This window comes from Hyaena hyaena, unplaced genomic scaffold, assembly GCF_003009895.1.
Source record: "Hyaena hyaena isolate Hyena2069 unplaced genomic scaffold, ASM300989v1 scaffold_686, whole genome shotgun sequence".
Classification (NCBI taxonomy): domain Eukaryota; kingdom Metazoa; phylum Chordata; class Mammalia; order Carnivora; family Hyaenidae; genus Hyaena; species Hyaena hyaena.
In genome coordinates this window covers 253,655-276,744 of record NW_024081319.1, presented here as the reverse complement: position 1 = coordinate 276,744, position 23,090 = coordinate 253,655, and the positions used below count along the sequence as shown (strand labels likewise).

General features: G+C 39.0%; 1 protein-coding gene across 2 annotated transcripts in view; it reads right to left on the bottom strand.

Moving 5' to 3' along the window:
- The window catches only part of RGS7 (regulator of G protein signaling 7), a 269,469-nt gene that overhangs the window by 33,145 nt on the left and 213,234 nt on the right, over window positions 1-23,090 (bottom strand). For both annotated transcript variants that reach the window (XM_039217413.1, XM_039217412.1), the window contains exons 8-9: window positions 7,938-8,012; window positions 231-329 (exon numbers count right to left, since the gene is read on the bottom strand). In XM_039217413.1, the coding sequence (XP_039073344.1) occupies window positions 231-329; window positions 7,938-8,012 (174 nt within the window). The remainder of the gene's footprint in view (window positions 1-230; window positions 330-7,937; window positions 8,013-23,090) is intronic.

Genomic DNA, 23,090 nt, shown 5'->3' with positions numbered 1-23,090 from the left:
AAGTAAAGTGTGAAGAGATCTGAAAATCCTTTCTATATATTGATATGTTTTCAAGAGACTACCTGTCTTAAAATTAAGTGATTTCACTAACTTTTAACTGCAAATCTTCTCTGTGAAACAGTAAATCCTTCAAATAAGCTTTTATGACCCTTGTCATTAAGATTCACCATGTAGTCTTCATAACTACAACTCTGTAAGCCCTTCACAGATTATTTTATAGGTAGACCCACCTGTTGTTGCAATTCATCTTCTGTTGCAGGTTTAGTTTCTGGTGTGGGTGTGTGGGTAGGACTGTGACTTCTAATGTCATTTTGTAAACCATAGACAGACTATATTAAAGTAAAAAAGAAATATGTTAGGACAAAATATATTTATAGTCCCAGACTTTCCAAAAGGTAATTTTGTGTTATATATTCAGTAAAGTATCTCCAAGCTTTGTTACATATTTGATTAAGCTTCTCATTAAAATTCAAAGACACTGCTATCATAAATATCTTATGAATATAAAATAGAAGCACAGCCCTTTGAAAAAATATGTGGTTAGATTATTAACTGTGACAGAATAATTGATTATATAGAGAGAATATGGTAAGTCTGATAATAAAATGTGGCGGTGGACTGAGAGTACTAAGTTGGGGAATAACACTATACAGCATTTAACAAATATTGATTTCAAAACAAAATAAGGGTGGATATAGAATAGAATAAAAAGTTTATAAACCAAAAGAAAATGAAAAGAATCTGAGTTTTACCCAATGGAATATTGAGGAGAGAGACCATGTTAACAATTCCATTGTCGATTTGGTCTCTGTTAGTGTGATCAAAGACACCCCAGAGTGCTCCAAGTTTCCTCTCTCAGCATTGGGTTATTTATCTCACCACACTGGCCTTGCCATTCGGTGCCGTTGGTGCCTTTTGCAATCATCAGAGACTGCAAAGTTTTCACCTCTCTTTGGAATCCTTGATGCCCCGGTGCTTCTTTAGTATTTTGTCAAAAGGTCAAACCTACTGCTTAGGAATACTCTTTTTTGAGAAAGACTCACTGCTTAGTACATACAAATAAATGCCTGGAGTCGTACAGACATACAAAAATTCTTCAACTGAGGATAAAGCATTTCACATATCAAATCAAGAGAGAAGCCAAATAACTTTTTCTTTCATATCAAAGAATTATGTTTTTATTTTAATGTTAATGTTTATTTATTTTTGAAAGAGAGAGATACAGAATGTGAGTGGGAGAGGGGCAGAGAGAGAGAGGGAGACACAGAATTGGGAGCAGGCTCCAGGCTCTGAGCTGTCAGCACAGAGCCCAACGCGGGGCTCGAACCCACAAACCATGAGATAATGACCTAAGCCGAAGTTGGACGCATAACCAACTGAGCCACCCACGTGCCCCAAAGAATTATGATTTTAAAATAAAGGATTTATTAGAAGCTACTGAGCCCTTTTTCTTTGGACAAGAGTATGAAAGATAAGGACAAAATAAAAATGTGCAAACCCCACAAAATTGAGTTACCAGATAGGTTTGGAAGAAACTCTTGAAATCAGAAGAGGGTAGATCCAGATGTTTAACAGAGCCAATTTTCAGGCCCATCACCAACCATACTAGTATCTCTAAATTCTATTGTGTTTTGTTCCTGTTTTCACTCAGACTCTATCTGTTCTTAATGTTAATCTGTTGGCTCTATACATGGACCTTTGGACTTGGTTTTTCCCTTCTAACTCCTCCTTACCTTGCTCTTAGCCTTTCTTCAATAGATATTCACTTGGATTTAACCTACCTGAATGATCCAGTTTGGACTGCCTTTGGTAAATCTTTCAATCTGCCCTCTCTTGACTTAGCCTCACCTCTTGGAACTTAATTTCTATCACTGGGCATCTGTTTCAACCCAAAATGAGTATGGGTTGTCTTCACATAGGTTTTGAATTAAATATTAACAGGAATGAACTGTCTGGCTTAATTTTTCTCTGTTCTTCCATTCATTCAGTCAACATTTATCAAACACCTAATGTATGCTGGAGGTAATCTTGAGCTGGAGGGATGTAGAAATAAACAAAGATAGATATGCTTCCTCTTCCATTGGAACTTAACAACCTAGTGGAGGGGAAACATGTTACACAAATAAACATAGGATTAAAACTGTGGTAAGTACTGTGAAGGAAAACAATAAGAAGAGCATAGGGCCTGAGTACAAGGAGACTTGATTTTCACTGAAGAAACAGAAAAGGCCTATGTGAACTACTAATACTCATATTTGAGCTTTGAACTCTGAAGTGACAGTTGAAGTTGATTTTTTAAAATTGGGTAAGTAAAACACCAGCAATTATTCAATAATTGTAGAAAATAAATGGAAACATTGTCCAAAATGTCTATTATTTTTCAGGTGTGTTACATTAATTTTTATAAAGAAAATAAAAAGACCCTAAGGTTTAAACATTTCATTCTTGTTTACCTTACTTTAATTAAAGTACTTAATAAGAATCTATAGTGTGTGTAAAAATGCTTATGAGAAGATAGTTGGCTGTTTTAACAGCAAGTTTTTGGGTTAAGATTAAACATAATTTAACACACTGCTGGAAAAAATACTACATTTTATAGTGTCACGGAAGTAAAAGGATGTATATATTATCTTCTATCTCTATATTTGTATGATTACTTTAGTATGTCTGCACAATACATAGGTTCATGAAGGTCCGTGTAAGAACGACATCACTGGAAGGTGAAGTTTAAAGCTGTCTTCTAGCAGCCTCGCCACCAGCTCTGAGCTTACTGTGGACTTTATATTCTTTGTCTTTCATGCAAGTAAGCATCAGGAGTCCTGTCTTTCATCAGTCAGAGTGCCTTTCGTTTCCTGGGGACCAGTGATAGCTTTTAACTTTGATTCTTGGCTACAGTGAAAATGACCATGAATAATGAAGTTTTATGTAGAAGGCTTATTTTATGAACAAAGGAGGTAAGGAAATTGATCTGAATTTGGCAGACACGTTATGGGGATCCTCTGAAATGTAAAAGGCTTTGAATATGTTTTAGAAAAAGTTAATACATTAAAATATTGGCCTAGGGTGGGTGAAGTAGAGGTAGCAACAAGTAGTAATGGGGAGAAAGGGACATGAAGCTGTCTGAATGTCTTAATATCTGCAGCTGGGGGAAATGAAAATTAACTAACTGGGATCCATTCTGAGTTGTTAGCAAAGCTAGTTACCAATCAAGATGCTTTGACTTGATGAACACGTCCATTTATTCAAACACAGGTTCCTGGACTAGCTTTCTTTTCATATAGGGTACCATCCAAATGAACACTGGGTAGGTTATTCATAAAATGAAACAGATCTGACTTTCTATATAAATCTGTTCATATGTGATTTCCCCTCATGTCTTAGAAGAAAGAGGTCTAAGAAAATTCTCTATGTTTAAAACAGAAACTTTTATTTATTTATTTTTATTTATTTCTGAGACAGAGAGAGAGAGTGTGAGCAGGGGAGGGTCAGAGAGAGAGGGAGACACAGGATCTGAAGCAGGCTCCAGGCTCTGAGCCGTTAGACAGAGCCTGATGCGGGGCTCGAACCCACAAACCATGAGATCATGACATGAGCTGAAGTCAGAGGCTTAACCGACTGAGCCACCCAGGAGCCCCAGGAACTTTCTTTTACAACAGTAACTTAAGAGTGCAGGAAGCTTCTATGCTTGTCTCTGCTGAGTGAAATCTCTGGGATTTTTCTAACTGGTTAGAAGGAGGGGATATTTCTCTTTCTTCTGGATTTCTCAGGTCAACTAGAGAATGGATTGTGACCACATCTGCTGTCATGTGGAGGAAGCCCTGGCAGAGAGAGGGCAGAGAAAGGAGGGCAGGGTTAGAGAGAAACTTGATGAGTCCCTGGGTCCATCACCCCCAGGGCTAAATCTGCCCCTGCCGATTCCCTAGGCTTTAGAATATTCCCTGCTTTTAGCCATTTTGAGCAGAGTATCTATTGCCTGCAAGTTTATTGTATTTCTTACTTAAAACCCTTTTGTGTCACTCTAAGGCATGAGTAGTTTTTTCTATTAAGATTAAAATGCCACATTGTGCATACAGACATAAGGAAGTGTCAGGCTTTTTATGTATAAACAGCTATAGCCACTGCATTAAAAGCAGAAAAGCTAGACATTTAATTGTGAATTTGCTAACCGTTCTTCCGGAATGTGCACATTAGCTATTAACTAAAATATGAAGTGCCTCAATGCTTAAATGAAGGTGATAGAAAAAAGAAAAGCGATGAGACAAGACACAGCTTACTGTTGTTTTGAAATATGGGTTCTGGAGTTATAGGAAGCGATCCAAAGTGTGGGTTCAGTCATGTATGCACAAGTGTTGTTTTGATTTCCCTCAGATTTTGTGTTATTCTAGGCCCCCACTTGCTATTGTCATAGAAATAATCCACCCTGTGATGGTTAATTTTTGTGTCAAGTTGGCTGGGATATTTATTCAAACATTATTCTAGTTGCTTCTTTGAAGATATATTTTGAGTGAGATTAAAATTTAAATCAACAGACTTTGAATAAAGCCTATTGCTGTCCATAATGTGGGCGGGCCTCATCCAATCAGCTGAAGGCCTGAAAAAAAAAAAGATAGACCTCCTTCAAACAAGAGGGAATTCTGCCAGCAGACGGCAATTCTTCCCCGGGACGCTAGCCACTGGCCTACCTCATCTGATTTGGCGCTTGCCAAGCCTCTACAACTGGGTGCATCAATTTCTTAAAATAAATCTTTCTCTGTCTCTCTCTCCTGCCCCCTTTGGGGGAACCCTGATTAATTCACAGTCTGACCTATTATAATTAAAATTTTAGAAGCAGGTTAAAGAAAGCCAGGCACACAGTGCCCCTTAAAACTTGCCTAGATTAGGCTGATTTCTTCCTGGCGATGCTATCTTATCATTCATAGAGACTTACAGAAACACAGTTCCTCCCACTTCTTTGTGTTTTAGTAAAGACAGATTTAAAACCTGCCTAAATACTTACACATATCTCAAATCAGATATACATCTAAGCCTTCTCTTCACATATTTGATATACATATTTGAAATTCAACAATTAAATATAACATTCCAAACTCCATGTTGTTTTAGGTACATATGATGGATTACTGCTTTTGGGATTTACTGGGTCCCTTATTCTTCTTATATAATCATGAGACTTATATCATTGCAGCTGAATGCCAAAGAAATGAACAGCGGCTCTCTCTGCTTGCAAAGATGACATACAGTTCAGGGCTTCCACTTTCTTACCGGCAGAGGTTTAAGACAGAGGGTGGCCACACAGCTCAGAGAATGAGCAAAGGACACAGCCCGATTAGCTGAGGCGGGCAAAGGCAGTTTCCAGAAGTGGTAGGCGGCCTCTGCCATTTATGTGTAGGGCTTGCAATCCCACAGACTTGTCTGCTCCCCGAGGACATAACTGTGAACACTTCAGAGAACGGTGGGCCGTTTGTTGCTTGCCGTGTTTTTTTCCTGTTTGTTTTTGTTTTTAAATAAAATGGTGTGGCAACTGAGAATCCCAAATCATTTCAATTCTGTTGATACTATGTTATGGACTGGCCTGTGTCCCTTTGTAATTCATGTTGGTGCCCTAACCTTCAATGTCACTCTGTGTGGTGATGGAGTCTATAAGGAGGTAATCAAACTTAAGGGAGGTCACAGGGTAAGACCCTAAGCCCATGGAGCTGGTGCCCTTATAAGATGGACAGATACCATCGCTCTCTCTGCCATGTGAGGACAGAGTAAGAAGGCAGCTCTCTAGAAGCCAGGAAGAGAGCTCTCACCAAAATCCAACTTGATCTGAGACTTCTAGTCTCCAGAACTTTGAGTAAATAATTCCCATTATGTAAGCCACCCAGTTTGCAGCATTTTGTTATGGTAGCTCAAGCAGACTAACACAATTACGTGGTTATATATGTATAGATATTTGTCTGCCTGCTCCATTGGATAACGAGCCATGGGACCAAGGTCAGGTGTGTCCCATTTACGATCCGATGTCTAAAAACCAGTGCATGCCCACCATAAAGTAGAGACCTGTTAAATCTATTGATTGAATGGGTCATGCCAGTTACTAAATACGAGATAAAGCAGCAGTGGTCATAATTCTACAAAAACAAACCAGTATGTGGCTTAGAGTCCTGTAACCTTCTGTGTAAAATTATACATGTGAAGATTCTAGCAAATTCTGCATGTCTGGATATGAGAATCTACATATATGAAAAGGTGACAAAAAAATCAGTATTCTCCAATTGTTGAAAACAAGGGTGAAAACTTTCTTTTTTCTCTGGCAATTTCAGAGTTAGGGAGCTCTGCATGGGGCCCTATGGTTCTACCATTATTGATACACAGGAAACTAGACCACAGCCAAGACAGACAGGGCTCAGTAATTCCATCTCTTACAGTGTTTCACCTTGCCAGGCCTGGCGTTTCCCACTGTTAAGTGAAGCACAGCGTTGCCAATTGATGCTTTTCAAGCATTCCAAGCACGACGCCATGTGAGACACAGCTAAGACAGCAATCCCGGGCAGTGCTAAGGTGGCTGCCTTACATTTAAGCCCTATCTGCCTGTCCCTGTGCCTTCTCTTCTGAGTGACCGCATATCTCAGTCGGTGTCTTTTGGGAAAACTTGACACAAAGTAAGGTATTCTGAAAAGTAATTCTTCCAGATTCAGAAGCAGTGATAGGTGGCTAAATGTGCTTTTGGAGAGCTGATCGCAGCTCTGAATGCTATTCTGCAGCACAAAGCCAGTCTCCATGCACCCAGGTTGCACCATGCACACAGGGTGGGAGGAACTGCATGAGACCAGTCCCAGGAGAGCAGGGCCAGCGAGCCCGCTTTGGTCTGGCTTTGCCTCTTTCTCTCGGAGGGCTCCTGGGCCAACAGCTTTGGAGCACTGCCTCTGAGCGGGTTTTGTGGCACTTTCTCTTGGTTTCTTTATCCTGACATCAAGGTAAACTGCCTTAAAAGAAAAAAAGTACTGGGATCCTAGTGGGGCCTCTGAACGCATTTCTAAGAGACGACAAGAAATAAGACTACAAAGAAAAACTGCTTCATGCCTACTGCAGGGACAGCCTGGAAAACCCTAATGCTACATAAGGAAACAGCCATAAAAGGGAAGGTCTGGAACTTTAATTCAGTGGTGCCCATCGTGGGCTGCATCCTCAGGCCAGAAATTCTGATATGCATCAAGTGTTCTTCAAGGAATGAATAAAAACGCCTTCAATGTGTATGTGCTACTTTAAAAAAATATGTAGCTACGATTGTTATGTTATGTTATGTATTTTCAAGAAATTATTTACAACGTCACTGAATTCCAGATAGGTTTTTTGGGTAGTTTGTTATGTATTCTCTCATGTAACAGATACCCAACGAACGAACATACAACCACTATCTTATGGTTGTGTCACAAACTTCTGGTGTTAAAAGGGGGCCCTCACACCAACTCTGTGGTCCTACATCTTTATCATGTCCCGTTTCCCTCAGAATTTTCTCTAAAAATGCTCCTCTCTCATCGATATCACCTTTTTGAACATAATCTGCGTCTGTGTTTCTCATCCCCCGGGTTCTGAAAGAGAAGCCTCTCTCTTTGATGACCCTTGTTTCCGATGGAGAAAGGAAGTGTCTTCAGCATCTCTGTCCCTCATCACAGCCACTTGCAAGCCCTGCCTGGGCCCTGCATACGCTGGAGAACCGCGATGTTCAGGGGAGATGGGCTGACAGAAGACCAGGGCCTGAGCTCCCAGATTGTCTTTTAGCCAAGGAAGAAGGAAGAGCAGGGAAGATGCTAGAAGATATTCCAGGAAGTGGGAGAAAGTTGTTTTGTTTTGTTTTGTTTTGTTTTGTTTTGTTTTGTTTTGTAATGACTGGCACGCTCCAAACAGTGCAACCTATTACCGAGATCAACACAGCAAAGGTGGATTTTTACCTTCCGTGTTTTATGTGGGTTTCTCATTCTGGATGACTTCTTTATGTCCACTTCAGTGGTATTTACACATCCAGGCTAGAAATAGAAAAAACAGAGAGACAAAGAAATCTTTGGGGGTGAGGTTTTTGATCCATGCATTTTGACAACCTGAACAAAAGCTGTGATGACCCAGGTCCCTGGACGCTCCTTCCAAATGGCCACAGCCACTCTTCAGCACAGCCAGTAACAAGTACATTACACTCTCACTCCTTGCACATAGAGGACTTCAGATACCATTCTTGACTCAATTCCAGAGAAACAGGGACAAGAAAGGCATGGGCTCTGCCTTTGAAAGTGGGTGTTGACATTAGTAGTGGTGAATCCAGCGACTCAGAGCAAGGCTGTCCAGAGACTAAGCAGCTGGCAGCCCGGCTCTGAGTCCTCTTCTATGTGAGGTGACACTGTTAGCAAATGACTGCTTGCTTCCCAAGTTGGAAAACTACAATCAGTTGACCCAGCTCAAATCCCACATTTTTTTTTACACTGCTTCATGAAATCAGGGGACTAGGAATATTTGTTTTCCATGCACAGAATGGCAGTGTGGGCAGCTGGTACTGGCTCTCTGACGATCTCAGCAGCATTGTTTTGCTGGACTAATCGTTCTGTTGCACAGAAACAGAGAACTGGAAACCCTCTTTCGTACTTGGAGGAGAAGAGGGGTTGAGGGAGAGAGTAAGGAAAGAGAAAGAGAATGGGGCTGAGGAGAAAGGAGGGGGAGAAAAGGAAGGGGAGGAGGGAGAGGGAAGGCAGAGGTGGTGGGAGGAAGATGATGAATCAGGACAAAGAGGAGAAAGGAGATTCAAGAACACAGGGGACCTTATATCTGGACAGGTCCTTTGATACCACTTAGTATTTAGAAGTGATTGGAAGGAAGCATTTTTGTGGATTGTGTTTCCCTAACTTTCAAGGTTTGGTACCAGATATAGGGATCTCTGGTACTAGAATGCAAGATCATTAAAACATGAGATGTACTTTAAAGTGATTCTAGAGAAACTATGAATGTGGAAAAAGACTTTTGCGCAGCTGGGATGTTGCAGGAGGGGGGGTGGAGAAAAAAGGCAGCACTGGTGTGATTCCAGAAATCAGCTGTTCTCCAGGCTCACTGGCATGCAAGGGGGTTCACTTTCCGTTTAATGGGGACATGTACGCAGCATTTTCCTTAAAGACCCCTCTCCTGATAGCACAGCCATTGGGATACAACTCCACCATAATAGTGTAAGGCATAAAAAAAGTAAGGAAAGTCTTTTCTTGATTTGTTTTCTACCTAGGTTGCATGTGAAATAAACATACCACAGACACACACATGCACGTGCATACACACACACTGCACTAAAAATAAATAGGTCACAAATTTGGTTGGCGTACACATATAGAAAGAGATGGCTTAGCGCCACAGTCTGCTTGAGAGAAAGGAGGAAAAGCCACCCCTGGGTGGATGTAGTTACTAACTGACACAGAGTAACTCACCTTAGCTACCTCAGCATACGGATCAATATCTGATATTGATTTAATTTTTCTGTGGCTAGCAGTGGCAGGAATATTTTTCAAGAGGCCTCAGTGAATCTGACATGCAGCCAGAATTCACAACCACTGATCTAGATATAACAAAGATAATGTTTTGAAAATATTAAAGTGTTTTTATTTCCTATTTGATTTCCATTTCCTTGCAGCCTTCCACCCACGAGGCTCAGTCCATTAGGAAGGCAAGGCATTGAATGCTTTATGCTCTAAGTGATTCATCAAGAGCCAAGCATGGCTAGACAGATCACAGAGATCTTCTTCTGTATGTGAAGGGTGGGAATAGTAAGAATATGATATAGAGGAAAGGGAAGGCAAGCCCTTCCATGACCCGGAGAAAGAGATAATTGATTATGTATATAAGAAATATTTATTTCTACATCGAATTGCCAGATCCTGTGATAAATGGTGGCATATAAAGACAAAGGAATGATTTTCTAATATAGTAAGCACAACAAATATGTGAATCATCACAATGTGGGAGCGCAGGACTGGAGAGAAGTTTGCCCAAGGCATTATGCAACAGAACATTTCATATGTCTATTGTTACGTACATCCTCTTGGCTCTCACCAATGGATGATATATCTATATATCCATATCTATATAGATATCTCTAGATATCTATATGACATAGATATCTCTATATATAGAGATATCTATACTATATCTATATCTCTATATAGATAACTATTTGATATCTATATTATATGTGTGTATATATATGTGTATACATATATGTATATATGTGTGTATATATGTATATGTACATATATATGTATATATGTATATACACACACACAGAGTGCTTGAGCAAATTTGATCCCAATAAGATCATATTGTCTTCGGTTATTTTAACTTTTTTTTCAATTTTAGAGAGAGACAGAGAGTGCGAGTGGGGGAGAGGGCCAGAGGGAGAGACAGAGAGAATCCCAAAATGGCGCCCGATGTGGGGCTCAATCCCATGACTTTGGAATCATGACCTGAGCCAAAATCAGGTATCAGATGCTCAAATGACGGAGCCGCCCAGGTGCTCGTGTTTGGTTCCTTTAAAAAGGGAGTCATTTTTTAAGGCATATATAACATGTACCACTAGCTGGCACCACATCCACATGAAATGTTATGCCTAACTTGGTTCTCTGCACTACTAAACATAGCTTCTCAATAAGATACAAATAATGTTACCGTTACCAAGTAAGCACTCAATAAAAATGTTCAGATATGCACCACTGGCCATATATAATATTAAGTTCATAGTATTGTTCAATATAAGGAATAGTGACACAATATTTACACTGACCTAGAAAAGGATCATAAATTATTTCTAGTGACTCAAAGGTGAATTTATTTGCAAAAGAATCAAGCCCTGTTGTGACATTACTGTAGCATTTTTTATTACAAAGTACAATTGAATTCCTTGGAATCCGTTCCTCAAGGAGCAAACGATCATATTATTGAGAAATATTACTGCCATCGTGTTCATGCAAGTGTCATAATGAATTGCAAAACAGATGAAATTTTGGTTTCTTTATTCATAAAATTTTAATACCATTCAGTTCCTGTCATGGCAAAATGCCATTATTGTAGCGGTAGGCACACTGTGCGCAGGATGACTTGGGAAACTGAAGGACTCTTCAGTGAAGAGCAGCACAAAAAGATAGTAATGGAGAACCACTCTCTTTAATTCAGTCTCAGCAGCTGAAGTGAAATCGATGAAAATAATGTCCTAAATGACAAATGAATGGAGATTTAAGGATGAGGTGGCAAACAGAACTGATAATATCCATATTCCTGGAAACTAAAAAACAAAACAAAATGAAAAAAAGCCATGATTCTGGGAAAACCAAGGTTTTGAATGTTGAAATATTTTAAATAATTATTGGTTCAACTGCAGTTAGTGAAAAATATTTGCCTTTTTATAACACAGTACAAGTTTCCAAAGTTCAATTTGCAATGTATTGTACCTCAATGAAAGTGATTCCCTCATTATCCTCAAAGTGATTACAGATTTTAAGGTGATCAATCTCAGGATATTTTTTTAAGCATTCAGTTGAAGCTTTTATTTCTATTCTTGAGTCAACAGGGCTTCCTAAATGCTACACACAAAGAAGTTGTTTAAGGTAACTAACTACTCTGGAATTCCTTTCATTCACCCTCCTTTATAATATTTACTCATCTGATCACTACTCAATCTTATTTGCTGGACACAGATTCTGGAAGATGTAATCCTGATTCAGTGTAGCCTGTGAACAAATTCTGAGTCAACAGACAGAAGGAAGTCTCCTGCAGCAGAGGGGAGGGAAATGTGCCATGATGGCTTGGAGCTCTGGAAAGTGGTCAGGTCAGGTAGAAATTGTAGCCCATGGTAAGGACTTTGACTTAAGTCTAAACATAAGGGGCAGTCATAAGGGAAGTGACTTGATAAGTTTATATTTTTAAAAACTCAGTCTTGTGGGACATCTGGGTGGTTCAGTCAGTTGGGCGTCCGACTTCAGCTCAGGTCATGATCTTAGGGTTTGTGAGTTCAAGCCTTGCATTGGGCTCTGTGCTGACAGCTCAGAGCCTGGAACCTGCTTCAGATTCTGTGTCTCCCTCTCTCTCTCTCTGTGTCCCTCCCTCCCCTGCTCATGCTGTCTCTCTCTCTCAAAAATTAAAAAACATTAAAAACCTTAAAAAAACCACCTCAATCTCTGAGCCTGGAGCCTGCTTCAGATTCTGCCTCCCTGTCTCTCTGTCCCTCCCCTGCTTGCACTCTGTCCCTCTCTGCCTCTCAAGTATAAATAAACATAAATAAAAAATACATTAAAAAACTCACTGTGCCTTTCACAAAAAATTAACTCAAGATGGATCATAAACCTTAATGTGAAATGCTAAACTATAACCTTCCCAGAAGATAGCATAGGAGAAAATCTAGGTGACCCTGAGTTTCATGATGACTTTTTAGATATGATACTAAAAGCACAATACATTAGACAAATCAATGATACACTAGGCTTCACTAAAATTAAAAACTTATGATCTGTGAAAGACAAGCCAGACTTGGGGGGAGGGGGTACATCTGATGAAGAACTGTTATCCCAAATATACAAAGAACTCTTAAAACTCAACAATAAGAAAATGAGCAACCCAATTTAAAAATGGGTAAAAGGACTGAACAGGTACTTCACCAAAGAAGATATACGGGTGACAAATGAGTGTAAGAAAAGATGTTGCACATCATGTCATCAGAGAACTGCAAATTAAAACAACAATGAAATATCACTACACACTTAGAATAGCCAGGGTCCAGAGCCCCGACAGTATCGAATATTACAGGGCATGTGAAGCAACAGGAACTCTCATTCCTTGCTGATGGGAATGCAAAATGGTACAGCCCAGTAGTGAAAACGTTAACAGGTTTTTGTTTTTTATCTTTTTGTAATCCAAGTGCCTGATGTAGGCTTTGATGATTGAGCATCCATTTCAAAGAGGAACCCACTTCAAAGAGAAAGACGAAGTTTGCTTCCAACACTGGGCCTCCGTGCTTTTAGAGATCTTAGTTGGTTTCAATAACTGATCATTGTAACCACTTGTTTTTATTTTATTTTTGTTTTTTCTCTTCCAGTGCTTTATTTTTTAAATAACTTTTTATGTCTTTATTTTATTTTGAGAGACAGAGACAGAGAGTGAGCAGGGGAGGGGCAGAGAGAGAGGGAGACAGAGGATCTGAAGCAGGCTTCAGGCTCTGAGCTGTCAGCATAGAGCCTGATGCGGGGCTTTAACCCCCAGACCATGAGATCATGACCTGAGCCGAAGTTGGACGCTTAACCGACTGAGCCACCCAGGCGCCCTGTCTCTTCCAACGCTTTAAATTTCCACTCTACATTTTAAATTCACCAGTAAAGAGTGAGCCCATGACACCCTACGCCCCCAACCTCAAACCCAATAAAGGCAGTACTCTAAGGTCCATGTGCTCTCCCCTCCCCTCAACCTTATTGTGTGGCCCCAAATGGACTATACATAGTCCATTATTTGGTTCTGTAAGTTGTAAAGCATTATTTTTTCAAAGTTTCCTGATAGTTTTTGTGGAAGGGCAACATGCAGACGTTATAAGAACTATAGCATTGATCCAACCACAACACTGGTTATTGATATTATTGTTGTGTTGGCTGAGACCAACACAAAACAAGCCACCCTGGAAGACAGTTTGGCAGTTTCTTACAAAACTAAACATACTTTCACCATCCGATCCAGCAACTGTATTCCTTAGCGTTTATCCAAAAGAGTTGAAAAATTACGTCCTCACAAAAACCTGCACATGGATGTTTATTGCAAGTTTAGTCATAACTGCCAAAACATGACGTCCTTCAGTAGGTGAATGGATAAATAAGCTATGGTATGGAACACAATCGAATATTATTTGGGGCTAAAAAGAAATAAACAATTAAGCCATGAAGAGACATTAGGGGCCTTAAATGCATATTATGAAGTAAAAGAAGTCAGTCAGAAAAGGCTACACTGTATGATTCCAGCTATATGGCATTCTGGAACAGGCAAAAATATGGAAAAAATAAAAATATCAATGTTTTTCAGGGGGTTAGGGAGAGGGATGGATGACTTAGGCAGAGCACAGGCAATTTTTAGAGTGGTGAAGCTATTCAGTATGATACTATAATGGTGGATACAGGTCATTATACATTGTTGGCCATAGAATGGACAACACAAAGAGTGAACCCCAATGTAATTTATGGACTCTGGGTGACAATGATGTGTCTGTGCAGGCTCTCTGATGACAACAAAGGTACCACTCTGGTGAGGGATGCATTTTGAAGTTAGAATCAACACAACTCGATGATGGATTGGATTAAGGAGCACGGTGAGGAAAAAAGAGTGAACAATGACTCCTAGTTATTGGCAACTAGGTGAGGTAGTGCCATTTATTGAGATGAGGAAGGCTGGGAAAGAAACAAATGTAAACAAAGGGAGAAATCAGGGATGGCTCCTGGATTTCTTTTGTTTTTGTTTTTGTTTTTTAATTTTTTATAGTTTATTTTTGAGATAGAGAGAGACAGAGCATGAGTGGGGAAGGGGCAGAGAGAGAGGGAGACACAGAATCTGAAACAGACTCCAGGCTCTGAGCTGTCAGCACAGAGCCCGATGCGGGGCTTCAACCCACAAACCGTGAGATCTGACCTGAGCTGAAATCGGAAGCTTAACCGACTGAGCCACCCAGGCGCCCCCTGGATTTCATTTACACACAATTTTAGCATTTTTACTGAATTGTCCAACTAGAATACAGCTCTTTATGCGGTCATTGTCAAGATTCATGACTCAGAACATTTCAGCATTAATGCTTATACAGTAATCTGTCCCTGGCCAGCCACATCCTTTTGTGTCTTTGACCTTTTGCATCACCACTGGCAATAGGAGCATATCACTGAATGTTCAAACCCAATATCTGATTGCCAGTTATGGAGAACCCATTATTCAGAGCCTCTAGTGCATTTCTCTAAATTCTTCTCCAGTGCATCCTACCACACTCTCCTAATCTGCTCCGGTTGAAATCAGACCATTTCTACTTAATATCTAGTAACTGTCTGTTCATTCTTCCATGATAGTACCTTTTATGGGAGTAGCAGCTGCCATGCAGGCAAGTACAGCCAGACTGTCACAGTTTTCAACAAGCTACCGAGAGGATCCTAATGAGTAACTTTGCTATGGCTCCTTTGTGATCACTGGCATTGCTCATGTTTCATGCCCAGGTTTTAGATATTTAAAATATTTCTAGCTAGAATTTCTTTGGCATAAAAAAAAAAATCACTGGGTAGAGGCTGAGTTGTCATAATTACCTTGAATAAAATACGAGCTCCTCCAGGAAATGACAAAAGCCCGAGGCAGGTATGCATGAACCTTTTTCTGTTATACTTGAGCCTGCCATTCATACAAGTGATTGTTCTCCCTCCCTTTCTGTGATTTTTTTCCTTTACAAAATTCTGGCTGCAATTTGAGGACATGGAAAGATTTTCATTTGGGGAGTAAAGAAGACCACCCTTAGACTGAACACACACACTCCAATTTACTGTGCACTGGGAAATCTTGGGTTGGCATCAAGGGCATTTTCATAACCTTCAGTGAACTCTCATTTGGGTTGGCATTATGTTGCTGTCTTTCTGGAATCTCATTCATGGGAGGGTGAGTAGCAACATGATTTGGGTTTCCTTGTGTCTAAGCTTAATATCATCAAATGCCTTAAGTTTTTTTTTTTTTTTTTTTTTTAACTTTGACTCTTAAGGTGTTTATTGAATGTAGGCACAAAGGAAAGAAACCTAAACTACTAAACTAGCTCTCTGATTGCAATGGAAATTTCCCTAGCATAAAAGTTAAGAGCCAAAAAGTAGGAAAATGGATTACTTAACTCAATTGGTGAAAACAATTTTGTAGATGATAGTATTATTGGTACGGATGATTTAATGGTGTGCTGTAAGCAGTGAAGAGAACCAAATAAAATTCCTAATAGTACAAATAACTCACGAAAAAATAACTAAAATCCCTAAATAGTATAAATAAGTAACTTCAAAAGGCTTACAATAACTGTTATAACAAATAACAATGGGACAACTAGAAAATAACAACTTCGTGAAAATCAGTGGATATTGGAATTGGCCTTGAATTCAATAGCCTTGAATTACAAAGGATATGAGAGGTTCTTAAATCATATGTTCCCAAATGGAAAAGCAGCATACTTCCCTCTCCAGAGCAGACACACAGAGAAAGGCTGTCTTTAACCACAACTCAGCTCGGTAAGACCTCTATAAAGAAGATGAATTTCAAAGACACAGTCTGTTGCATTAAACTCCATTTCCAAAAGTGGAAAAAGATAAGTATTTTATTTATCTAGTGGTGTCGGAAAAGAGAGGCTCACATGAAGTTATTTTCCAGATTAAATATTTATCACTGAGGGCCCAAACTCAATTTTATTTTCACCACTAGAGAAAAAGATCTTTGAAAATAATTCCCACACATCCCTACATTCTTACACAATTCTATCCAAGGCAATGCAATCTTTTCTTGTTGATTCAAGGTCATTATTGAGAACTACACTTATTGTGCCGCCCTTAAGGCAGCAATACCTGTGAGGCTGGATGGCCCTAACTCTTAATGTTTTTCGAGTTTTTATGACATTTTATGTCATTTTTTGAATGCCTCTGCCTTCTGTCAGTTGCCAATTTTGCTGCTCCCGGCATCCTTCCTCCCGGCACCAACCCATCATCCTCTAATCTGTTACTTGGGTTCTGACAGGGGTCAACAAAGCAGACAAATGCTTCTTGAACACAGTGTCTCATATTTTAGCAAATGAGCCAACCAAAGCACCCGAGTTAGAGTGTGGGTGTTTTCACAATTTCTTTGGCTAAAATTTTTGGAGTTTATTCTTGGCTAAGTTTTGGGTAGAATTAGGTTTTTGGATATGTGAGAAAGGAAGTGTAAGAGTTGTGACAAAGGGAATGTAGACAAGTTCTCATGATATCTTTCAGAAAACTTATCAGGACATAAATATTATACAAGCTAATTAAGTGGGTCAGAGTAGACGGCATGAAAACTTTTTCTGGAGTTCTGAGATATGGAGATGGCACACAGAAGGGGAGCTGGCAATTCATTCTGTGCTCAGGGTTGGGAGGAGAAGTTAAGTGCAGTGAGACACTGGGCAGTGCCCTACAGGAATGTCGGCCTCAAATCCTGTAAGTGAACAATCATGCCTTCTGCTCTACCAGGCACTTGTGGAAGAAGCCTTCCAGACGCAGTACTGTTTAGGTCAGTTGCTCAGAAAGGGCACTGACCTGCCCAGAGCTCCTCTTTGTCTCCCCCAATCCATTACTCACCGCCTTTGCAGCAAAGGCCATCACCCTCTACCATGGTGTTCATGCCATGGCCTGGGAGTCGTCAGCCACAGCTTGCTTTGCCTTCATTTCTACGTTTCATTCAACAGCAAGTCTTGTGCACTTTGCCTCCAAACACATCCTGAATTTATCTGCTCCCCTCATGCCACCATCCTGGTCCCAGCTGCCATTATCTCACACTTAGACTATCTCAGCAGACTTCTGATTTGTCTTCATCAATCCTTTTCTGCATTTTCCACTCTACACCCAAGTTGTTCTCTGCCCTGCTGCCAGACTGGCCTTTCAATACTATAGCCATGTCACCACTCCCCTCTTCAAGCATCTTCTTATCACATTTCGGATAGAAGGCAAACCCTTTGCCATGTTCTACAAGGTGCTACAGAAATAGCCTCTGTTTACCTTTCCAACCCTGCTTGGTACTTCTTTGCCTCTGCTCACTTCAGCCCAACCTCATTCGTTTTCCTCCTATTCCTTACATGTGTAAGTCCAAAGGAACCCTTTGGACTGGCTGCTACTTCTTTCCACAAGTACTATGTAGCTGGCCTCTTGTCATCCTGGATCTGACAGAGGCCTTCCAATCATATCACCTTGTTATTATTTATAGCACTTGCCTCTACCTTTAATGTATATGTTATACAAAATGTACATATTATCTTTGTTTGTTTGTTCTTTCTCTACCAAAACGTAAGCTCCTCAAAAATAGGGGCTTTTTCTGTCACGTTTAATTTCACCACCAGAGACTGAACCTTTCTGTTACCTAGTAGGTGCTTAATGAATATTTAATGAATAAATCAATGAATGAATTAGAGGAATCATTGACTTTACATAATAGTTATTTCTGAACACTACTCATGTTAAAAAGATGAAATGAGTTTTACTGTGTTTTGATATACGTGTGTGTATGCTCCAGAATATTGGTACCTATAAACTTAAACCCCAGAAAAATTGGTCATCAACTATCATTATTATCTTACAGTATAAGCAGGAAATACATTGTCTAATTCTTCAGTTAAGCTTCAAGGAAACATTTTTGGTTCAGGAAAATTTAGCTCAAATATTTCTGTTTCTTGAAATGTAAGCAGCTCACTGGTTGATAAGTATATATGGCTAATAGTATATTGCTTCCAGGTTTTATGGAGATTGAGTACTTAAAAAGCAGGAAGACGCTGGGACCTTACAAAGGTTCAATTTTAAAGAAGGCAATATGAGCAAACTCCTCTGCCCCTGCATTTATAATTTTGATTCAAACTGTCTCCACTTTGACCTGCAGCCTTCAAGGACAAATAAAACCTGTGACTGTGTGCATTTTCCCTACCTGGATGTTTAAGGATCTATGGGACATAATAGCACATCACATGAATCAGTTTTTCGTTTTCAAAAGCATGTGGGTTTTTAACAATATATGTCATCCAATCCATGAATATGGGATGTCTTTCCATTTGTTTGTGTCTTGTTTAATTTTTGTAGTTTTCAATATACAAGTCTTTCACTTCATTATTTAAGTTTATTCCTAAGTATTTTGTTCTTTGTATGTGTCCTGTTGTAAATGAGATTATTCTCCTAATGTTCTTTATAGCTAGTTTGTTGTTAAATATTGGAACCCTTGCACACTATTGTTGGGAATGCAAAATGGTGCTGCCATTATGGAAAATGGTATGGATATTTCTCTAAAAATTAAAAATATAATTATCAAAAGACCCAGCAGTCTCACTTCTGAGTATTTGTTTAAAATAACTGAAATCAGAATCCTGAAGAGATAATAGCACTCTCATGTTAACTGCAGTACTACTCAGGATGGTCAAGATGTGGAAAACAACCTAAATGTCCCTTGACAAAGGTAGGAAAAATAAACTGTGGTGAATACATACCATAGAATACTATTCAGCCTGAAGAGAAAGCAAGCAAGCAAGCAAGCAAGCAAGCAAGCAAGCAAGCAAGAAAATCCCACAATATGTAAGAACATGGATGAACCTCGAGGTCATTGTGCTAAGTCAAGTAAGCTTACAATCTAGAAGAAATGGATAAATTCCTAGAAACACACAATCTTCCAAAACTGAACCAGGAAGAAATAGGAAATGTGAATAGACTGAGTACAAGTAATAAAACCGAATTAGTAACCAAAAAAAAAACAATGAGAAAGTAATAATCCAGGACCAGATGGATCCACAAATAGATTCTACCACACATTTAAATGTGGAATAGTACCTATTTTCCTCAAACTATTCCAAAAAATAGAAAAAAGAAAACTTCCAAATATAGTCTATGAGGCCAGCATTTTTCGATACCAAGCACACAAAGACATCACACACAAAAGAATCTATAGGCCAATAACCCTGATGAACATAGATGCAAAAATTCTCAACAAAATATTAGCAACTACATACAACAGGTCATTAAAAAATCATTTATCACAAAAATGCAGGATTTATTCCTCAGATACTAGGATGGTTCAATATTCACAAAAACCAATCAAAATCACATACCATGTCAAGAAAACAAAGGAAAAAATCATGATATTTTTAATAGTTGCAGAACAAAGTATTCAACAAGATTCAACATCCATTCATGATAAAAACTTTCAAGCAAATGAGGTTAGAGGGAGCACACCTCAACATATAATAAAGACCGTATATGATAAACTCACAGCTAACATCATCCTCAATGGGCAAAAACTGATAGCCTTTCCCTCTAAGGACAGAAACAAGACAAGGTTGCCCATCCTTGCCACTTTTATTCAACATAGTCCTGGAAGTCCTTGCCCCAGCAAACAGACAAAAGAAATAAGAGGCAGCCATATTGGTAAAAAGGAAGCTAAACTGTCACTATTTGCAAATGACATAATGCTATACATAGAAAATACTGAAGATTCCACCATAAACTACTAGCAATAAACAAATCTAGTAAAGTGGCAGGATACAAAATTAGAAATTGGTAGCATTTCTAAACACTAACAATGAAGTCAAAAAAGAAATTTAAAAAACAACACCATTGAGGCGCCTGGGTGGTTCAGTCCGCTAAGCAGCAGACTTCGGTTCAGGTCATGATCTCACGGTTCGTGGATTCGAGCCCCACTTCGGGCTCTGTGCTGACAGCTCAGAGCCTGCAGCCTGTTTCAGATTCTGTGTCTCCCTCTTTCTAACATCTAACATCTGTTAGAACTGCCAGAATCAGAAAGACGAGCAACAAGTGTTGGTGAGGATGTGGAGAAAAGGAACCCCCTTGCACTGTTGGTGGGAATGCAAACTGATGCAGCCACTGTGGAAAACAGTGTAGAGGTTCCTCAAAAAGTTAAAAATAGAACTAACCTGTGATCCAGCAATCACTATTGGATATTTATGCAAAGAATACAAAAACATTATTCAAAGGAATATATGTGCCATGTTTATTGCAGCGTTATTACAATACATAAGACGTGGAAACAACATAAGTGTCCATCAATATACAAATGATAAGAAAGATACGGTAATAAACGCAATGGAATATTATACAGCCATAAAAATGATGAGATCTTGCCATCCGTGACAACATGCATGGACCTAGAGGGTGTGAGGCTACGTGAAATAGGTCAGATTGATAAAGAGAAACACCATATGATTCCATTTGTGGAAAAATGAAATGAATAAGCAAAAAGCAGAATCAGAAATATAAATGCAGAGAACAAACTGATGGTTGCCAGAGGGAAGGAGAGTGGGTTGGGAAGAATGGGTGAAGGGGAAAGGAAAATACAGCCCTCCAGGTATGGAATGATCGTCATGGGAATAAAAGACACAGCATAAGGAATATAGTGGATGATGTTGTAACAGCCATGGAATGGGCAGATGGTGGCTACATTGTGGTGAACACAGCCTTGTGTATAAACTGCCCAATTACTAAGCTGTACACCTGACACTAATGTCAACTATATTTAAAAATTAAATAAATAAGTAGATAAATAAATAAATAAATACATAAGGCAGTTACAGAAAGACAAATCCTACATGATTGCACTTTGATGTAAAATAGTAAAATTCACAGAATCAAAAAGTGGGCTGATAGTCCAGGGGCTGGGGTGAAGGGGAAGTGGGGATTTGCTATCTAACAGGCATGCCACTTGAGTTCAGGAAAATGAATAAGCTGTAGAGATCTTATCTCATGTTAAGTATTCTTACCACAATAAAACATTACAACAAAATGTGGGTTTTAGACATAGAATAAAAGAGCTTAATTTCTAAAGGACTCATTCGGTAATCACTGTCCTGCCTCGCTCTGTATTATGGAATTAAAGATTAAAACCCCCTATGAAAAAAATCTGGAATCAAGATGTAAGGCAATACAAATAAAACAGATTATAAGAACAGCTCTTACATCATGGAGTACTTGGTCATTTTCTAGCCATTGTCATTTGAGTTTTGTAAAACATTTTATAAACTACACAGGTTCAGTCATTCTGAGCCTAATTTTTACTGAAACATAACATCAAAGACTTGCACATTAGAAGAAGGCATCAATTTTATCTGATCAAGCCTAGCACCCAATTCAAGATTTCTTCTGACAACTTCTGTGACAGAAGTCATTCAACCTTAGCTGTTACAACGAGCGCCACACTTTCCCCTAAAATAACCCCATCTGTGTACATTCTTTAGAATGTAGAAAATCTTTTAATATTCACTTATTTAAAGGGTTAAGCTATCTTTTAAAACGTTACTACTACACACACGCAAAAAGCGAAACAACATGACTACAAAATAGTTAAGATCATGGGCTGTATTAACTACTGGAAGACTGAAGTAGCCCCTGGAAGCCTGAGGGCCTCTAACAGAGCAGAGATGAGAGTGATGGTAGCAAACCCCTTGTTGCACAAAATAATATATGTGAGGGGTTAGCGTATTCCTGACACGCAAAGTACACGGAGCACATGTTAGCTGCTATTATTATTGGAAGTAAGGTCTGACAAGCAGATAATAATCACATAGCAGGAAACTGGGTCTTTCAGACTGTTAGGATTTGAGGAAGTTAAAAACAGAAGCAGAAAATAAAACAAACGAACTTTAGCAATTTAAGACCAGGTATCATATTTAATAAATAAATGAGTAAGTACCTTTTGGGTACTAATTATAAGGTATTGTGGGGGCAAGAGTGCAGACAGCTGTGTTCAGTTCAAAATCCTTCCGTTTCATCAAGTCAGGCAACAGGTTAATACATTTGAGTTTCATTTCCTCAACTGCTGCTTTAACCTTTCGCTTCTCAAAGGGGTATCTTCTAACTTTTGAAAATATGTAATGATGAATGTCTTTATGTTGAAGTTTATTATATGAAATTTAATTTGTTTTGAAACATCCAGCTGTTACTTGTGAGAAGACACATGAAATTGTTGAGAGGGAAATAGCAGAGCTGAGGAGAAATTTTCTAGAGATTTCTGGGTTTGAAAGATAATGTATTTTGTTCTCATTAATTTAGATTGTTTTTAATTTTAATTTAATTGTGTTTCTCAGAAAAGGAAAGTTCATTTGAAGCTGACACCTGACATTGGATTAAGAGAACACAACCTGTCTTCCTCCCTCCCTCCCTTCTTTTTCTTCCTTCCTTCCTTCCTTCTTCTCTTTCTTTCTCTTTCTTTCTTTCTTTCTTTCTTTCTTTCTTTCTTTCTTTCTTTCTTTCTTTCTTTCTTTCTTTCTTTCTTTTTCTTTCTTTCTTTCTTTCTTTCTTTCTTTCTTTCTTTCTTTCTTTCTTTCTTTCTTTCTTTCT